At 41.4% G+C, this 20,194-nt stretch overlaps 1 protein-coding gene across 1 annotated transcript in view; it reads left to right on the forward strand.

The window, feature by feature from the left end:
• LOC121303953 (kin of IRRE-like protein 3) overlaps positions 1-20,194 on the forward strand; it is a 31,871-nt gene that overhangs the window by 1,959 nt on the left and 9,718 nt on the right. The window contains exons 3-5 of the mRNA XM_041234854.1: positions 5,517-5,666; positions 15,594-15,751; positions 18,888-19,038. Of these exons, the coding sequence (XP_041090788.1) occupies positions 5,517-5,666; positions 15,594-15,751; positions 18,888-19,038 (459 nt within the window). The remainder of the gene's footprint in view (positions 1-5,516; positions 5,667-15,593; positions 15,752-18,887; positions 19,039-20,194) is intronic.

Genomic DNA, 20,194 nt, shown 5'->3' on the forward strand with positions numbered 1-20,194 from the left:
AGAACTTGGATAAATAAACAAATAAATAATTAATCTTTTGTTTGCTTAGCATCCCTCTCGTCTCAATTTGAGACACATCCCCTAAAACAAATCCCCTTGGCATTTCACCCATGCAGATAACATTGGTCATCTGTGATTTATAAATATGCTGATTGCGTGTGTTAAAATATCAGCTGAACCGGATCAGTGTTTCAGTGTTTTCTCAGCTAAGCGTACAGCAGGTTTGGTGTGAATCAGGCCTGCTTGCTTGTTACCTCCAGATCGTTGAGGACAGATGTGTTTTAAATTGGACCTTTGTGATACAAGAGGTTGAGCATCCCTGTGTGAATCTTGCTGAAAGCAACATATACAGTTCTTTTTAATGCATCAGTAAATATGCCCCACTAGCTTCTAATCCTGAGGCTCGCAGATTCCAGATTTCAGACTTGAAAAGTAAAAAAAAAAAAAGAAAAATGATCTTGATCGTGACCCCTGGTCTTCCCTTGCTCTGCTTGAGGTGAAGTGCGTGGCTGCTGGTGTGCAATGTCCTGTCTTTAAATGCATCACTTTAATCAGGTCTCTAAGGGTGAGAACTTACCATTAAATCCCTTCTATTACCTGGACTATCAGAATGAGAGATGTTGGGAGCCAGTGACCGCTAATGGTGGTAAATGTTGCTGAGCGAAGTGTAACGAAATCCCTTTGGTGGTAAAACGAATGGCGCTTTATGGCATTTCAATACAAGTTAATAGCAGCAGGTGGGAGCTGAAGACAGGTCTCTTGCTTGCCTCCACAGTGAAATATATGTGATGTTATAGCAGATCAATGATGGGCCAGGGTACAGCACTGAGAGCTCTTCAGCCCAGCAGTAAAATATAAGGTACTGTGTTTGCTGTTTATATTGGGGTAAACAGTATCTAGAAGGAAACCGGATCTTCAGTGTTTAGCCAAAATGGATAATCAAATCTGAAATCTGAGACATTGTTCACATGTGCAGCCAGATCAGAGCATAGCACAGAAGGATCTGACTTGGTTAATAATCAATAGGTCACCAGAAGGGAGCAGAGATCCCCCCAATTAGCCTGAAATCAATTGTGCATCTATCTCTGAACATAATGAAATAACTGCAACTAAAATACCATTTTAGGTTACACTTGTCTCCTTACACTTGCTATGAAAAATGCTCTGGATGTATGGATTATTCTCATACAAGTAAGTCTCTCGTTTCAGTGTGTGCTGCACACAACAGGTATTCAGTCTCTCTTTGTGCTGGAGCGACCACACAGAGCAGTGAGAGAGAAAGAGGCAGACTCTTATAATTGTGATTAATGGCAGGGGATAAAACCACAGGCTTCCTGGAGGAAACATGGCCTGAATCGGAAACATTGCAGATATTGAAAACTCCTCACTGCTCGGGGGAGGGGGATGGGGGGGGGTGGAGAGGAATAACGCTAATACAAGAAATGCAATGTTCCCATTAGATCTTTAACAAACTGCAGTCTTTTACTGTACAGTTGAATACAAATGCATTGAATTTCCTTCACCTCAACCTTTCTCCCTTCAGAAGAGAATCCAGAAGTTAACTAGCGCTCGAGCCACTGTTCCTAGTCATTTACTTCCACTGAAGTGTCAGTGAGATGCCTGCACTTTCCCCAGCGGAATAAATCGCCACTCCTGGTGTCATTTCCCAGCTATTGATCTACCATAAAGCCTAATCCATTCCACCTTTGATGGATTCATTACCTCTAATGGGGCAATTTTACATCATTTGCTACCAGTGACACATGGTCTCTTTAGGAATTCATTAAGATCCATGGAGTTTTTATTTTATGCTATTTCCCACGATGGGAGTCCGGCATGGAACATGTTGTGCTGTGTAATACATTGCATACATCCTGCAGTGGTCATTACTATTAGAAGCGAGGGCCAGCAGCTAGAGTTAGTGTGCCTGGGGGTATGGAGGCTACAAGATGTTGGAGGGTCGAAATAACTGAACCCCTGTGGCAGCATGACTGGACAGAGATTGCTTTGCATGAGTTATTCAAATAGTTTACAGGCTGGTTTCTTAAGAATGAGGTTCAACATACTACAAAGGGTGGGGGGTCTTTTCTAGAACAAAATCATCCAAGGAGTCTGGATTTCAACTGAATTGGAGTTGGAACAGTGGCATCGCCTACCTGTACAGGTGCAGCTCAGGTGACAAGGGGAATGAGTTTAGTGGGCTCAGTCTGCCCAGTCAGCACAGTTCCTATCATGCTTGCAAATAAGAACTCTAGCATCCTTTCCACTGCTGCCATATTCCTGACATATCTTTGAACTGACTTCTGAGCCTATACAGCAATGCAGGTGGGCTTTGTCAGCATTAGGAATGCCAGTGGCAGAATGCTTTACAGTTCTTTAATGGTATAAGCCAGTGCAGATTGACATGACAAAATAAATGGTGCTTTTGGTGCGTTCATGTTAATGGCAGGTGCTGAGCAGTAATTGATGTCTCAGTGCTAAAACAAATTATATACAAAGTCAGCGGGGGCTAGTATTATTGACAGCATGCATTTAAGATGCATCTCGTCTATTGCGAAGTCTGGTGCACGTCCCCGGGGCATTACATTCAAGCAATGGTAGTGATTTAACATGGATTGGTTTCATCTGCAGTGTACACTGCCCTCCAGCAAGTATTGGGTAGAGAATGAAAACAAGCAGAATGGCTGGATGAGGAATCTGAATTTCACCCTAAAAAAGACATTTCTGCAATGGCAGCTGTCAAGGCCTTCATGAAAGACATTTGCATGTGAATTTGCACTGCACCGTGGTTTGATCATGCTTTACCACACTTTGCTACGTGTTTACCATGGTGTATTGCAGTAAAATGTGATAAGACAAATGAAACACCATTCACCTTGCTGTGGTTTCGTTTACAGAAATGTATTTTTGGGGGATAAAGCAGTCGTTCTGCATTGGTAGTAAACATTTGGGGTGCACCTTTTGGACAGTTTCCTCTGCTGTATGTATTTGAAAAGGGGGTGTTATTAGGGATGGAATTGCAAGTGGGTAAAACCACAGCCGATCCCTGTCATTCTCATATTATTTATATTCCATGAAATATTAGATTTGCCTTGTGTATTTGCATTACCGCAATAAGATAACTGTAATAACCCCCCTCCCCATTCCCACTAGTTCCTCTTGGGTATTTAATCAGACAAATACAGAGTCTGTAATGGAACAACTTAGCATTTTGTTTGTGTTTTATTTATCTCAGTTTTCCATCTATTTTCTCCACGTTGCCTGGAAAAAAAAACACTTTGTAGGACAATTATATATTGCGAGTTGCTGTGGGCAGTAATTCATTTCTCAAAGTGTGAAGTGAATAGGATTCAGTGGTGCCCTGACTGATAATTTGAGCCTTTCAGTGGTGTGGCTTAATGAGCAGAGAAAAACAACGAATTAGAAAGGGTTCAAAGTTCATATTTAAGTAGATGAATAACGGGTTCCTACCTTTCCATTTGGGCACAGTTTATCGTTAGTTTTTTTTTTTTCTCTCCATGGAGATAAACCCATATGACCCGTTTACAATACAATGCAATACAAGTGTATTTTTATACAGCGCCCTCCCTTCACACCAAGACATCCCGGAGCGCTGTACAAAGTTAGAAACAAAACAAGAGAGCTCATGTATACAACACACTCCAGCGACAGTCAGTTATATAAAAACACATTTGAAAAAAGTTTTCAATTTAGACTTAAAAGAATCCATCAACCCGCTTGATGTCAACCAGAATAGAGATCCACAAACAAGGAGCACAACAGCAAAAAGCTCTTTTGATTTAAGACACATTTTTTGGAACAACTAAGAGTTCTGCATTTTCTGATCTCAAAGAATGAATAGGAATACACAGAGTCGGTAGTTCTTGGAGACAGGACGGCCCTAATCCATGAGGGACCTTATAAGTTATTACAGTAACTTTAAAACCAATTTGGTAACACCACTGTGAGGACCTAAGCTCGAGAATAGCAAACACAATGCAGTTGTTGTTATAAAATATGATTTGTATATAAAATTTGAATCCTGTACCATGAAGCTTTTCCATGACAAAACAAAACTTCAGCATCCCATAGGACATGCTGCTGTATTATAAAACTAGCAGCAATTCAGGAGGTTTTGGCTAGCGCGTTACATGAAGTGTCTCTAATTTCTGTGTGTTTGCATAGTAGTTATTTAGTTATACATGTGTACTTACACATAATTACCATGTTAGTATGCATAGTTACAATGCACTTCATGTGTTTTTTTGTTTGCACGATATAAGTACGTACATAGTTGTATCAGAAAAGGCTTAGGTTCAGGGTGAGAATTAGAATTACACATCAACTACATTGTAACTATGCATAATAACATTGTGATTATGTGTGAGTATGTAATTACTAAGTAATTACTCTGTACATACAGAGTAATTAGAGACACTTCATAGAAAGTGCTACCGGTACAAGTTTTTTTCAAAGAGTCAGCGCCTTCTAGTGCAGAACAGAATATTGGCAGCGATACAAAAGGTAGTTTGATCCACAGCAGTAGATCGCTAGACGGCTCTTGCTTTTGCTTCTCAAAACGACAGCTCCAGAACTCAAGAAAGAAGATTAAAAGGCATGAGAAATGTGATACTGTGGAAAGGGCGCCACACACTACCCCAAATGACTTAACAAGGAATCAGCTGAAAGGCAGCAATGTGTCACTTTTCCGCTTCTTGCACTTTAATGATTTATCCAATCAGCAACACTGACAAATCAATTGGAGACTCTCTCAACCTTTACCAGCTTGCAGCAACAAACCTATCTGTTTATTTATCTACATTTATTAAAAATGTATTTAACCAGGGAGTGACATATTGAGACTGCAGGCCACAGTCTATGGGTTCGTTTTTTTGTGTGTGTGTGTGTGCAATGGTGCTAACAGAGGCATTCCTTTAGTTCAAGTCTTTAATGTTTAATGGTGCAAAAGCCATGGGTTCAAGCCTAGATTTTTTTCAAGAAGCAGGCTGATATGTATTCCTCTGACCTCTGCTATCAGAGCATTTAAGTAGTAATCAAAAGGTTGAAATTGCATCAGCTGGTTCAAAATTGAATTGGTGACCCCTGTGAAGTGCCCCATTTCAGACAGCTGCAGATGTGCACATGTATTTACTATGTAACTGCTATGTAAATACACAGTAAAGTGTAACCTAAAAACCTGCTGGTTACCTTTAGTATCCCTGCAGTTGCAGATTCACCTCTCAATCTGGGGTGATGTTAAGGTGTCGTCTCTCTCTCTCTCTCTCTCTCTTCTCTCTCTCTCTCTCTCTCTCTCTCTCTCTCTCTCTCTCTCTCTCTCTCTCTCTCTCTCTTTCTCTCTCTCTCTCTCTCTCTCTCTCTCTCTCTCTCTCTCTCTCTCTCTGTGTCTCTCTCTCTCTCTCTCTCTCTCTCTCTGTCTCTCTCTCTCTCTCTCTCTCTTGCTCTCTCTCTCTCTCTCTCTCTTGCTCTCTCTCTCTTTCTGTCTCTCTGCTGTACAGGATACCCCCGTTACTCAGTGGTCGGGGACCACAGTGCAGGGGAGCATCACTTGAAGATCCAGAGAGTGGAGCTGATGGACGATGCTATCTATGAATGCCAGGCAATCCAGGCAGCCATGAGGTCACGCCCGGCCAGACTCACTGTGCTTGGTAAGTGCTGTAGAGCTCCTTCAGGAAGGGTTGTGTTCAAAGAGATTGGGAGATAAAACTAACACTCTGGTACCATGGGAGAGATTCAGCGACAAAATACAGTAACCGGTATAATAAAACTCAGAGAGAGAGAGAGAGGGAGAGAGAGAGGAGAGAAAATGTTTTAATCTCAGTTACATTTAGAGAAGTTCTGGTCTCTATTCTCTTTTTATCTCTCTACATCATCTTACACCCACTTGCTTTCCTCTTTTCTCCCTCCATCCACCTCTATCTCTTCCTCCTGCCTTCTTCTCTCATCCCTCTACCTCCTCCTCTCTGCTCAATGTCTTTTCCTCCCTGTCTTCCGCCTTCATCCTCTTTCTCCTCCCCTCCCTCTGTCAGTTTCCTTTCCCCTCACTCTCTCCCTGCCCCTTTCCTCCTCTCTCGAGCAGGCGAGTGAGCGAGTGAGTGAGTGAGTGAGCGAGTGAGCGAGTGAGTGAGCGAGTGAGTGAGTGAGTGAGTGAGTGAGTGAGTGAGTGAGTGAGCGAGTGAGGGAGGTTGCTGAAGCATGGTATCACCGTGTCGAACGGCCGGTCTGTGCTATTGATCTCTCCTAATGAAAAGTGAAACTAATGATCTGTAGGGAGAGGCAGCAGTCGGCAAGAAAAGAGAAGACAAATTACAACCCGGCTTGCTTCATTATGGCATTCTGCTTGCAAATGGAAATGAATTGATAATCATTTTTATTTTTGAAGCACTGGAAGGTGGATTCGTTTGCCTCTTTCTTGTTTGTGTTTTATACCTTGTTGTTTCCAGCTAAGCCCGTTGTGAAACACCACTCCTAACAAAGAGACATGATAAAAAAAAAAAAATGAAAGGAAGATTAATACTGTAAGAGTTAAAAATGGAAATATCCACTTGCATATAAGCTGGAGTTGGTCACTTATGATTCCAAATGGAATTTTAATTGACACTGTATCTGGTTTTTAAAATCCCATAAGATAAAAAATAACATCTAAAAGAGTATCTTCAAATTCCGTTTTAATTGATTCTTACATTTCTGTATTACTTTTTTTTTTATCATAACTGCTATCATTTTGGGTTGCTCCCATATAGAGTTAGCATCATGTGTGTATGTGTATATGTGTGTATGTGTATATATATATATATATATATATATATATATATATATATATATATATATATAGATAGATATATATAGATAGATAGATAGATAGATAGATAGATAGATAGATAGATATAGATATAGATATAGATATAGATATAGATATATAGATATACTGTATATAATGTTAGGCCCCTGTCCCCAAATACGCCCCCATCTGGACCGGGTCGACCCCGTCAGGTTGGGGTTAATTACAATGTTTAGAACCCCAAATCTTTTCATGTTCGGAGTGGCTTTGCCTTGCGAATGATCCCATCGCGATGCAGAACATTCACTTAACCAGAATCCGATCTGAAGATCATTGAAAACACAAGCAGTGACTTCACAGTGCACATCGCTCTACTAATTAAGGCTACAGTAACGCTTTAGCAGCGCAGTGCACAACACAACAACACAATAAAATAACACATCAAATAGCAACCGAAATATTCTACATTTGTTTCATTCTAACATAGAGAGAAGTTCAAAGGTTCTTTTGTCACATGTCTTGAAGAAGAATGAAGAAGCTGCTGGTAGATCTCCAGACAGTTGGGAATGTTCAAGCTCAAAGCAAACTGAAATCCAGGTAAAGATGGAAGTAATAAAAATGATGACAATCAGTATTGGAGCTTCAGAACCCAGAACCACTTTAGAGCGATTGCAATTGTAAGAAAGATCATGGAAGCACGTGCCATAACACTGTCAACAGGGAGTGGGCAGTCAGAATGGTACTGGTGGAAAAAAAGTTGCAAGGTTGATATTGTTGTGAAGGGACTTGTGACCTCTGGTCATTATTAAAGCTTGTCTCCAGAATGACCCACAGACTTTAGAAGCTGTGCTTGTGAAGCATCTCACAACCCCTGTAAGGTGCGCTCCAAAAAGAAAGCAGGTTCATGCATGCACACTGCAATCATCCAATGGAAATACTGTATCCATGCACACTACAGTAAGATTATTGACATGCCTCTCAGGGAGTCTCAGTTGAAAGCACAACAATTCTGCCAAACTGCACGGATCACAAACTGTGTCACTTGGTTTGTGGTTTTTCACCGACCATTAACAAGACAGAGTGCATGAGCAAGCAAGGATCATATTGCAGTAAAACTAAACGAAGTGCACGCGTCTTGTAGAAGTAAAACAGAAGTAAAAAACAAAGTGGTGAACTTTAAAAGGTGGAAAGAGTATGGATGAAGTGGAGATGAGTAAATTACCTGCTTGACCTTTGCCCTCCAATCGATACGGTGGGAGTGCCCCAGTCCGCTCCCCTGCTGAATTAAACATGAGCTCCAGGAACGACCAGGAGACCCCTGTGGCTAATTATTTCCCCAGCAAACCCCAAAGCTAGCCAGTCAACGTGCAAATACATTCAGCTCCTCTGCAGTCAATAAAGGGCAGCCCAGGCCTGCAGGGGAGGCAGCGATGACGAGTTAAAGGTCACCTCTGCTTTCAAATGGACCTGAGAGAGCGGCCGATAGGAAGTTGTTCAGTTTCCACTATTCTTAACATTTACCTTGAACACAGCTGCTTGCTGTTCACACACCAGATCTCATCTCTGCAGATGGAGTTCCTATTGATCTTTCTGTGTTTGACATTTGGAGCGCTGTTAAACACACATGCTGTTCTGTTATTCTTTAATTTCATTATTATTTTGTATATATATATATATATGAACAAAAGTTCACAGTTTTCATAATTCGCTAGCTTTGCTAGTGGATCCCCAGCAACCTGGGGCCCTAAATCTAAGAACTGAAGAGGGGTGGGCACTCCACAATATGACGATCACTTTGACTGAGCAGTAGAGGTTGCTGTTAATAAAAGGCTAGTCCCGCACGCCCTGTGGGCCCCTTGCAGCTTGTTTATTTATAAGCACTACACTTAACCATACAGTCTTACAAGTGACCTTTCCTGGAAATCTAAAGCTTGGCGGTCTTCAGTTTAATATCCCTGTTTCCCCCATTCATTAAAACTTGTGTTTGTTTGTTTCCGGGAATCTCGTAAAATCACTTTTAATTAGGGACCCCCTACGGAGGCAAAATCAAACTGCAAACACGAAAGACAAACAGCACTGCCGGGAAAGCCGTTTTCAGTATGCTTTCTGTATGTTTCGCAAGACCTCGCAAGTCTCTGATCGCAGCAATGTCCATTAAATATAATCTGTGTGTTGTTTTACAAAAGAGCAGTTTCCAAAACCTCTTGGGGACCCCCTGGGCTACCTTTGCAGTACCCCAGTTTGAGAACCACTGCTTAAAAAAAGATTATAAAATAACGTCTGGGTGAAGCCTTTTGTTGGTTACGGCTCTGACATTACTCAGGGAGATAACTACTGATATCAAACCATCATCTATCATCTGTATAGTTGATGACTCAGGAAGACTCATTTTTCATGTGCGGTGCAGCAGATCCATCCAGCTTTTACAGATGAGGTTTACTGCACAATTTACACACGGTGGGTACGATGAACAATCACTGCACAACAATGGGATGAGCAGATGTGTCAATTTTGTGGGGGCCTTGGGCTGTGTTGGCCATGCTGTACACAATTGACTATAGCTGGCTTTGCCTCTTGCTTCCTTTTTTTCTCTACTTGCTAAGATGATTGATGGACTGCCTGATGCATCGTGTCGTTATTCTTTACTCCTCGCTGTAACATCGTTTTCTGTGAATCCAATGTTCTCCTTCTTATTTAATTGTGTAATGCCACAGTGGTTTTTCAAAGGTTGACTGGAGTCTCCCAGATAAGCCTGCAACTTGTTTTGAAAGTCAGATAGCCCGGCATGTTCCACTCTGCTTGTTTACGGTTGCCGGTGTTTGGAAAATGATCTTCCTCTCTTTAGCATTTCGAAAAAATGTGTAGCTCTTAGGGTCCGCCCAATGTTAAATATCCCACCTGATTCTCTAACTCTTTTTACTCAGGCATTTTCAATTAATCTGTTTTTTTTTTTTTGGCTTTTGGTCTCTTTTGTATATATGGCCATAATTCCTTATATTTCTTATCCCATTTTTTTCAAAAAATGTCTATGCTCTCTGCATGTTGTAGTTTCATTGTACACTGTCAGATTTGAGCTGGCCATGCTAAAATATTTGTTACTAACAGTAAGCAATGTTTTTTTTTTTTTTTTTTTTTAAAAGCGTCTCTCTTTTTCTGTGGTTTTAGTTATCTGTATTGAACAGAGTGACACTGTTTCACTTCTTTTTTTAAGAAAGCCTAGTGTGTGCACATTCATTTCATGAATGACTTTTACCTGTAGCCTTTATAGTTAAAGAGTTATATCCACAAATCTAACAACAGTAAAATAAACAGGAGAAAATAGCCTAATTAAATGTGTCTGACAAATCAGACAGACTTACAAAATGGGGCTCAGACAAGGAGCATGGTTGGCAGGTGCTTCCTTATCTTCCCAATACATAACAGAGGTTAGGTAGATGTTTGCTTGTGCCATTCTGGAGTACCGACTTCTCTGCAGATTTCCACCTCCAGCTCTCTAAAGAAATCAAAGAACAATTAAAACATGTCAAAATGATACACTCTTTTCATCCAAACCTTGATGTCCAACGACTCATTTTTTGTCCAGTTCCTGAAACTTCGCTATTTGGGGGACTAAACTAATTTCGAAGCACCCCACACCTGTTTTTACACCCTACCGAAAAGGAGGAACAAATGCACCCCACAAAGTTTGGTGGGTCAATGTTGTTGAATATTACAGCCAAAGGCTGCATTTCCAGATCATGCTTGGGGCTAGACAGGAATCTATTCTATTGAACTTTGTGGTACATTTATTAAATGGCAGTGTTTCAGGGATCTTTTCAATTCTGAAAACAAATTGGCTGAAGTCAAATGCTTTTTATAATTCTGTCTTGTAAACAAACAGGCTTACAGGCAGAAGCGAGCAATAAACCACGATGCAGTCAGGTGCATTGAAGGCAGCTACTGTATCAAGCAAGTTCAGACAATAATAACAGGGCTGTGCTTCTCCAAACCAATCTGAAGCATCCGTTATTGAGAATGAGCTGCGTGTTCAGACCAGTAAACAGCCGCGGATAGCAGCCAGCAGCTTTCAGATTGAGAGCCCTGCTGGAAACATCTCTAAACTCGCTGCGTTTGTCACCTTGCAGCTCTTATGCATTCACCTCTTGGAAGCGGGACTGGATCGTTTGATGGGCGCGAGACGAAAGCAATGCGGCATTTCAACAGATGCCACTCGTTCCTGAAAGAAAAGAAAAAGAAACAGCCTTGAGATCTGTCATTTCCAACCTGGCATGGCTGCGCAAAACAAATGCTCTTTCATTTTCATCACTCGATGCCAAGATTGCAAATTAGGAGCTGTTTTATTCCAGAAAATGTTCTGGTACTTTACTTCTATATGCTGACAATGTCTGAGTTTGTATGTGATGCTCAGTCAATCAAATTAGACACCATATTATCATTCAGACAATACAAATGTAAGAATGTAAGAATGCTGTAATGTGTCCAGTAGAACCTTTTTTTAATTTTTTTTTGATAGTGCGTACATACAGTGCGCATTTCAAGATACGTGTTGGTAAAACCAACTAAGAAAAAAAATTAATCTATTCTATGCAAACATGTTCTTTCTTTCTTTCTGTATTGTGATGTAATACACTTTAACAAGCCATGAATCATGTTTGTTTTGAGACAAACGTTTTTATCCCCCCTCCCCAAGATACAAATCATTATAATAATCAAATCATAAGTCTGTGAGACTTTAGTAATTTTCAGTGGCACCACTGGATACAAAATCTGCTGCTTTCCTTTGTGCAGCTTTACCATTTTGTTGTTCTTGTTTTGTTATAATAGGGTGGCATTGTGGCGTGGCGGTCAGCACTGCTGCCTCACAGCGTAAGGTCCTGGGTTCGATTCCTAGGGGTCTGTCTGTGTGGAGTTTGCATGTTCTCCCCATGTTCACGTGGGTTTTCTCTGGGTACTCTGGTCTTCCAAAGACATGCTGTTCACTCTAAATTGTCCTGTGTGTAATGCCCTGTGATGCACTGGCATCCCGTCCAGGGTGTAGTCCCACCTTACGTCTGCCGGGTTAGGCTACAGCTCATCACAGCTCTGTAAAGGATGAAGCGGTTAATGACAATGGATGTTGTTATAATTAATTAACACACTGGAGATTCAGATTCCAAGTAGAAGTACCTTGACCTGGTTACTTAGACATATGTACTAATTTCAAAAATGCTTTTTATAGACAATGTCCAATGCTATTACTACTATATATACACACAAAATTATGTAAATTCATATAAATATAGAAAACATATAAAATATATACAATATATACAAATAAAGGTGTATGGGCAAGAAAAACAAACACAGGAAAGAAAAAGTGTGGTTTGAACATTGAACAGTGATTCTGTGAAGCAAACCTGCAATTACAGGAGGACAATCAATCTGTGCCATTGAGAAAGCTATTGAGTGGCTAAGGTAAAGTGCTAATTTGGAACCATTAGGGGTGTGCCGAGTTTGCAAACAGGCCAGTAATGATGATTGGTAACGAGCCTTCGAGCCGGGCTCGAAGGGGCTGTGGTGAGGGGGAAACCCCGAACGGACCACTAAAAAACTGGATCTGAGCGGGGAATTGGTTTCTGTGATACACCCTCTTCATCGATAGCATAGGGTGCATTTCTGTATGGCTTGGCCCCCCTGTGATAGTACTGGACTGGCCCTTTTCCTCAATGGATTGGAAAGTTGATAGCTGGCTTTCTCTTTTAGGCAGCTAGCAGCTTGCCAGTAGCTGTTGAGATCAAATTATACCAAATGAGCTTTCATTTGCATTGTAATCTACACATGACTGACCTGCTGAACAACAGAGAACTCATGCGTTTTGCTCTGATGGATAACTTGGGATCCTAGCACCCTGATGGCAGTAACTTAGTAAGGCGCCACTGTGTTGAATATGATTTGGTACAGGTACCCAGTGTTATTGCGCGTTGATAGTGTAAAATAGATCGATTGGAACACACTGCAGGAATGTTAAAAAGCATTTTGCTCAGTCCGTGCACGGCTCAGTACACATCCTTGAGTCTCACAGATGCAGGAGGCCGGCCGTGACAGCGCTGCAGACGGAGAGCACCATTTGCAGTATGTTTTCCGCCAAAGTCATTTCAGACACATCTAGCTGAAATGCGGTTTGGATGATAAAAAATGGCCTGTGACTCATTTCGTTCCCATCTCCCAGCAGTGCGCTCATTGCTCGGAGGCAGTGGTGCTCATCATGCTTGATGGGATTAGATCTCCCCAGCATAGTGACCGCAGGCATACACTTGGCTAAGTGCACACGACGCACTTAACGAGGTTCTGCAAGCCTTGCTGGCCCCATTTTATTGTGTATGATTTCGTTTACTTTGAGCTTGGAGCTTGCACACACACACGCATACACACACACACACACACACACACACACACACACACACACACACACACACACACACACACACACACACACACACACACACACACACACACACACACACATTCACTCATGCCTCTGTGATGCAATGGTGAAGTCAAGATCATTCTGCAGAAAGACTGCTCTGGGTGAAATTTCTTCACTGAAAATGCAGTAAATTGGTGCACACACTGTGGTGTAGCTGGACTGCAGCTTAAAAGTGGCGGGATATTAATTCCCTGCCCCCCTGACTGGGGATATAGTGGAGCCACATATATACTTTTTTGGGTAACACATTAAGTGTCTCTAATTACTGTGTATTAGCACTTAGGGTTAACAACAAGGGTTAGAACTATGTAGGGCAAAAATAGTTAGACATTAAGTCCATTGTAACTATGCATAATAACATGGTAATTATGTATAAGTACACATGTATTTACTACTATGTAACTACTATGCAAATGCACAGTAATTAGAGACGTTTAATGTAAAGTGTTAATTATTTTCCTATGCACCTATTGCGGATGTAGTCATGGTGATGTACTTTTTTTATACTCTAATTTTGTATTCACAGAGACCGCAATGTACGTTTCTTCCAAAAGCTCAGACAATGTAAAATGCCTTGTTTTGTCATCAATAATATCACCCCCTAGGCTGGTACTGCATCGAAGCAGATTCTGAACAGAGGAACGCTTGCAGGGGGCAATACAGAAGCAAGAAATGAAACCACTAGCACCCTTTTACAAACAGCATTTAAAAGCATACTGAAACATGAATGGACTACTGTGCAGTGTGTGATCCAAATCTTAAACACATCAAAAGTCTCTTCTAATCTTTTGGGTTCATATACAATAGATCACATGCCTGTCTCCTAGTATAAGCACCACATTAAAGCATTATAAAGGAATTTTTCATGGATTTTCATATTTTTCTGCCACTGTCTATAATAGTCTCACACACAAGTCCATGCAGTTATCTCGCATATAAGCACACTTCCTTTGCATTAGCATATGAGCCTATTTGCATGATAATACAGTGATGCACTGGCGTTACAATCGTACCCCAGTGGCTTTTTCAAACTGTTCTGTTAGGAGTGGCTTTACAATGTGGACTACCTTGAGACTTCAGCCAGTTTCGAAACTAAGCATCACTTAGTACTCTTCTAGTGGTCGCACAGTCAAAGAGTCAGTGGATAAGCTGGGATCCCCTGACTCCTAGTCCTCTACCCTAACCACTAGGTTAGACTGCCTCCAGTGCTGATTATGCAGATGGAGAAAGGGAATTCTTGTACCTTAATTAATGTGGCGTTGAAATTCTGAAATGTTCCCTTGAAAAGACATCCGTGGCAGGGTAGGGTCACTGGCAGGAAAGAGACTCGCACACAAGCTGTCAAAGCGCCGCTGCGCATTTATTAACAAAACTCAAACACAGCACGAGAGCCAGAATAAACAGTTCAAAACTTGGGGTCGGCATTTAGCCTTCACTAATACAGTCTTGACACATTTACAAACACACGCAGTGTATCAACTCTCCAAAACGCCCAACCCCAAACAGGATTTCCATAGGCATCCAATCTTCCACTTTCCACCATCACTTCAATCCAATAAAGGGGCGTGCATGTGCATGTGTAGAGGTACGCAGGACTCAAATGGTTCAATGCGTTTTGAGCCGCTGGATAAAGAATGGCATGCCTGCGCAGCTGGAGGGGTTAAGCAGGAACTGCTACAGCTCCCTGTGCAGCGTGATTACAAAACGTAGGATTGGCCAAGGCCTAATCAGTAATCCCTTGGCTGTAAGGAGGTAATAATGAGTAGAGGTCTGTTTTCTTTTTTTTTTTTTTTTTTTTTTGGTTTTAGATTTTCTGTTTGTAAGCATTAGATGTTTGGTTAGTTTTTGTATTGATATGATAATGAGCTTTTAAAAGTCAAAAAGTCTCTCTCTCTCTCTCTCTCTCTCTCTCTCTCTCTCTCTCTCTCTCTCTCTCTCTCTCTCTCTCTCGCTGATGTGTAGCAGCTGCTGCCTTTGATTTCCCTCCTGCCCCAGATCTGCTCTCTAATGAGCAAAGAACCCAATCAATAATTTACTGGAGTTTGAATAGAAATAGGGTGATCAACACTTGCTTATGTAAATCAGTATCATACAAGATGCCCTCTCTCTCTCTCTCTCTCTCTCTCTCTCTCTCTCTCTCTCTCTCTCTCTCTCTCTCTCTCTCTCTCTCTCTCTCTCTCTCTCTCTCTCTCTCTCTCTCTCTCTCCGTTTTTTACCACTTTCTTTCGGGCAACTTTAATGGTACTCCAACATCATATGCTATTCGGTTCGATCCAGGTAACCCTGTATCTTACTGATCTGCAAACTCCTCTCTCCTCTCTCCTTCAGTGCCCCCTGATGACCCAGTGATCAACGGGGGTCCCATAGTGAGCCTGAGGGCTGGGGATCCCCTCAACCTGACCTGCCGCGCCAATAACGCCAAGCCCGCTGCCACTATCATCTGGATTCGGAATGGAGAGGTCCTTAACGGAGCCATGTACTCAAAGGTAGGGGGCGCTGTTTGTGTCGGGAGTGAGGGAGCGGGCAAGGGGCAAAGGATGTGCAGCATCTGCTGTTTTCAACTCTGTATTAGTCATTTTCACGCTTGCCGTTGTTTTTATTCCTGAGATCTTGTCATCATGCAGCCCTTTAGTTCTGGTTAGTCTGCACTACAGTAAGAAGCTGAATGTTATCTATTACACTTTGTTCCCTATAAGGTAAGGAGTCCCTGAGTGGCTCACCTGCTAAAAGTATGGACGCGTGGCGTGCAGGGCGAGTCACACAGTCAGGGGAGTGCAGGGGGGTGCAGGGGCGTGTCTTAGCTGTGCGAAGTTGCCGGTCTTTATTGAGGATTCTTCTCATCACACTACAGCGAACCCTATCGGCCAGGTGCTCAGTGAGTTCAGACGGACAACTGTAGGGCTGGTCTATGTGTAGAAGAGGAAGCTGGCTCAGTCGTGGGATCGGAGGACACCCAACGAACCTTCAGTTCTCCTGAGCTGTGTGGGGAATTGCTGCGGCGAGGGGAAAAAAAATAATTGGACATTCTAAATTGGGAAGAAAATCAGGGATAAAATAATTGGACACTCTAAATTAAATTTAAAAAAATTATATATATATATATATATATATATATATATATATATATATATATATATATATATATATATATATATATATATATATATATGTAATATATATAATTTAAGGAGATATTGACGAACAATTTTATTCGGACCGAAGTCATGTCACAAGTCACCAAGTCTCCAAGCGAATGCCGTACGCACCAGTGTCCAAACGTGGGTCGTCTATGTAAAATAGAGACCCTACATATTACACCCGTTACTTTTGTGTCAGTAAAGATCTTAACTAATAAATTTCCTATCCTACAGTCCCGACACTTCGACTCTAACTCGAATAGAGAAGAGATGTCTATCCCCAGAAAATTGGAAGTTTCACTGAACGAGATATAGTCGGGGAGTTAAAGGGAAGACAAAAAGTTTGTCGGAAGTAGCTTTTCAAGTAGCATATGTTTGCAATATAATTAGACTTTTAACAGCTCTCACTAAAAAAAAAAAAAAAAAAAAAACCTCTGGAAATTGTTACTAATTAACATTTAATAAAAAAATATATAAATGTAACATTTTCCTCGTCTGCGAGACAAGTAGTTAGTCTAATTGCAGAGGAGAATATTAATTTCAAAGAAGACTCATCTGCATCTTCTTGTAACCTTGTTTTTTTTTTTTTTTAATTAACCTTCTTGACTTGCAATAGTGCGTTTTGCAGAAATTAAAGCTGGGCTCTGGAAGGCACTGAATCAAGCTTTTTAAGGGGGAAAATATGTGCTATAAATGTATTAACTTGAGGTGTACATCAAAGAAAACCAGACTAAAGTCTATCTAACCTGGAAACATAATAGAATGCACTTCAATTGCTCCTGAGATTTCTGCATCTATTTCCATAGCCTGTATTTTCATCAGGTTCATAATCAGCGCTCCCGGTATTACTGTACAGTTACACTGCACAGCCACATATCCTCCACAGGCCACAGCTCCTATAATCCCTCAGGCTTTCTTTACTGCACTTTTCCAATTAGATCCTCAGCTTTTCTGTTTAACTGGAACTATGGGCCCCATACAGTATCCTGAGTTCTATATCTTCCCCCAAAGACATGTTCTCCCCAGCACAAACAGCACAAATCAGCAGTGTAGTGCTATATTTAGAAGCCAGGGGTTGCTATTATAGGCTGCTGTGTGGTCTAGTGCTTAAAGAACTGGGTTTGTAACCAAGAAGTCCCTGAGTTCAAATCCCAGTTCAGTGGAACCCCATGCCAGTGCTAAACAAACCACACGTGTTCTGCCCCCCCCCCAGTTTAATAATAACATATTATTAAGCTCATTTAGGTAGACTGTTAATACAAGGTTTTATTACTTTTCAAAACTGAAAGGAGAGAAATGTAGAATTAATTACTGCTATAAAGAACAGTTTGTCAGTTTTCTGCACCTCCGAGGGAAGAGCAATTAAGATGTAACTTTTATAGCGATGTAAATGTGGTTCCTTTGTCACTTCTTTATAACCTCAGCAGATAGGGGTGCTAGTGGATGGGAATGATGGTTCAGGGAAATGGGAGCTGCTTAGCCTCCCTCCCACATAAGTCGTGACTGAATTGTTTGGGCAGTTGGTTAGAAATAGACTTTTCATTACTCTACAAACAGCAAGCTCTGCTCAGACGAGTACATACCTATTAAAAAAATTACTGTGAGTTTTATGACTTGTGATTTGAAATGTAATAATGGTAATCTAACTCAGAAAGTGGGCTAAAACTGTGAAACGTTTGACTCTGTAGCATTATCTTAACCAATTTCTGTAAGTTTTGTCATGATTTTGCCATTTGTTTGAATATTCTTCCCTATGCTTTCCTATGCTTCCCTCTCTGCTCTCCCTGTGCCTAACTCTAACCCTCATGGTACAATGTGTAGTAAGACTAAAAGAAACTTTGACAAGCATTTCGACTAGAAGACAACCCTTCAAAAGACATTGTTAAAATAATCTTTAAAGTCTTAGCATCCAGAGTTTTACAATACCGGTATGCTTCTTTGAGACTGGCTGCTTTTTATAAGGCTTACCATTTTAGACCCTGCTTCCCTGGGCTCGTCACGCTGTGCTAGAGTGTCCACCTATCTCTGTTTTCCTTGGATCGTCCTGGCTTTGAGGAAGGTGCCCCTGGATTTCAATATGCCTTCCCTAGACACCAAAAGCTCCTGGTTTTTAATATTATCCCGTTTTAATTTTTGTGCTTTCACATCCATGTAGGTTACAAAGGCAACCCCGCAATGCTGGAACCGTAAGCTGAGCAGAAGTTAGATAAGTCAAGACACTCTATTACTGCAATGGACACACAGTATTAATGGGTTGTCAGTATTGCAGTAGTTATCAATGTTACCTACTGGATGACTATAGGATTTCTAGAGAGTTTCAACTTTTAACAACGCCCTGCCGTTCGGATGTCCCTGTTTTTCGCGGTGGCACCCCAACGCTTCTCAGTTGTCCTGGACCTTGCTTCTGCTTGCCCAGTGCTTAGCTCTGCTACGGTTCTCCTTCTGTTCCCCGAGCACAGACAGTAACCCTGTTGTTTCGTCACAGACGCTCCTGCGGGACGGCCGTCGGGAGAGCGCGGTCAGCACGCTCTACATCTCCGCCTCCAACATCGAGAGCGGCCAGCAGATCATCTGCAGGGCTTCCAACAAGGCCGTGCCCAACGGCAAGGAGACCAGCGCCACCGTCGACATACAGCGTGAGAGCCACAGTTCTTCTAACCCTTTTTCAGTTTTCCTATGATTATACTATGCATTTATCATAGTTTACTCTGGTTTGCCATGCTTATTAATATGCTTTACCATGCCTTGCTGTTCTTTACAATGCTTACTTATGCTTTGCCTTGCTTTCACTGTGCTTTATTACACTTTGCTATGCTTTCACTAGGGGAGCATTTTATAAGGGACCTTATATCGAACTGACAGGGAATTAAAAGTGGTTTAGTTGTCTTAGAAATCAGCATTAAAATCTCTGTCAAGTTCTGTTTTTTTTTATTATTATTCTGAAGGCTGCATATCCTGATTTGAAGTTCTGATTAGGATATGTGTCTAAAGCTCTGAGTAAAAACCTCCCCACCATCTCAATCACAATCTGCAGCCAGGAATTGTTATAAATCTGGAGTCACATCTAGCACCACTTGTATCAACTTGAGGGATTTAAAACAAAGAGACCTAGCACTACTCAGAATCCCTTCAGGGCCATTAAGCATGACATTAAACCATAAAATACTATTCAAAGATCCACTGCTCTAGACGATTCTGTACAGTAGCTCACAGCTGAATGTGGAAGATAATTAACAACTGTTTCAAGATCTATTAGAAAGTCGATATGAATACACTGCAATAAGCACACCTTACTGAGGCCATTTATAAAAAGCTTATGAATACTTTATAACACAAAGCTTTACACTGTTAATGTGTCATTAAAATGTTATTGTAATAAACTGTTATTCCTTGTTAAAACAGATTATTAGATGTTTTAAAAATTGATCCTTAGACTGAAGTTTGATAAAAAAAAAATACTAACTAGCTTTAACTTATGCCCCCCTTAGCTCCAGCTAAATGCATCAGGTTCCAGTTCTGTGGCTAGGCAAGAAGCAGTGGGAAGGAGAGAATCTGGCTCTCAGTGTCCTGTTTTGTTGTTTACAAGGAGAACAGGTGTTTTATGAATAAATGATGGCTGCGGGCTGTAAGGTTGGGACTGAGGGACTGGAGTCTCTCCTCCACAGTCCTGCAGGAGCCCTCTCAGCCAGGTAGGGGGCGCACTCCCTTCTGAGCAGCTCATTTATATCGATGAGCGACAGCTGGTAAAGTGGCGAGCTGGGTAACTGTGCCAGCATAGTAGGGGTTGAATCA

This window comes from Polyodon spathula, chromosome 36 (genome assembly GCF_017654505.1).
Source record: "Polyodon spathula isolate WHYD16114869_AA chromosome 36, ASM1765450v1, whole genome shotgun sequence".
Taxonomy (NCBI): Eukaryota; Metazoa; Chordata; class Actinopteri; order Acipenseriformes; family Polyodontidae; genus Polyodon; species Polyodon spathula.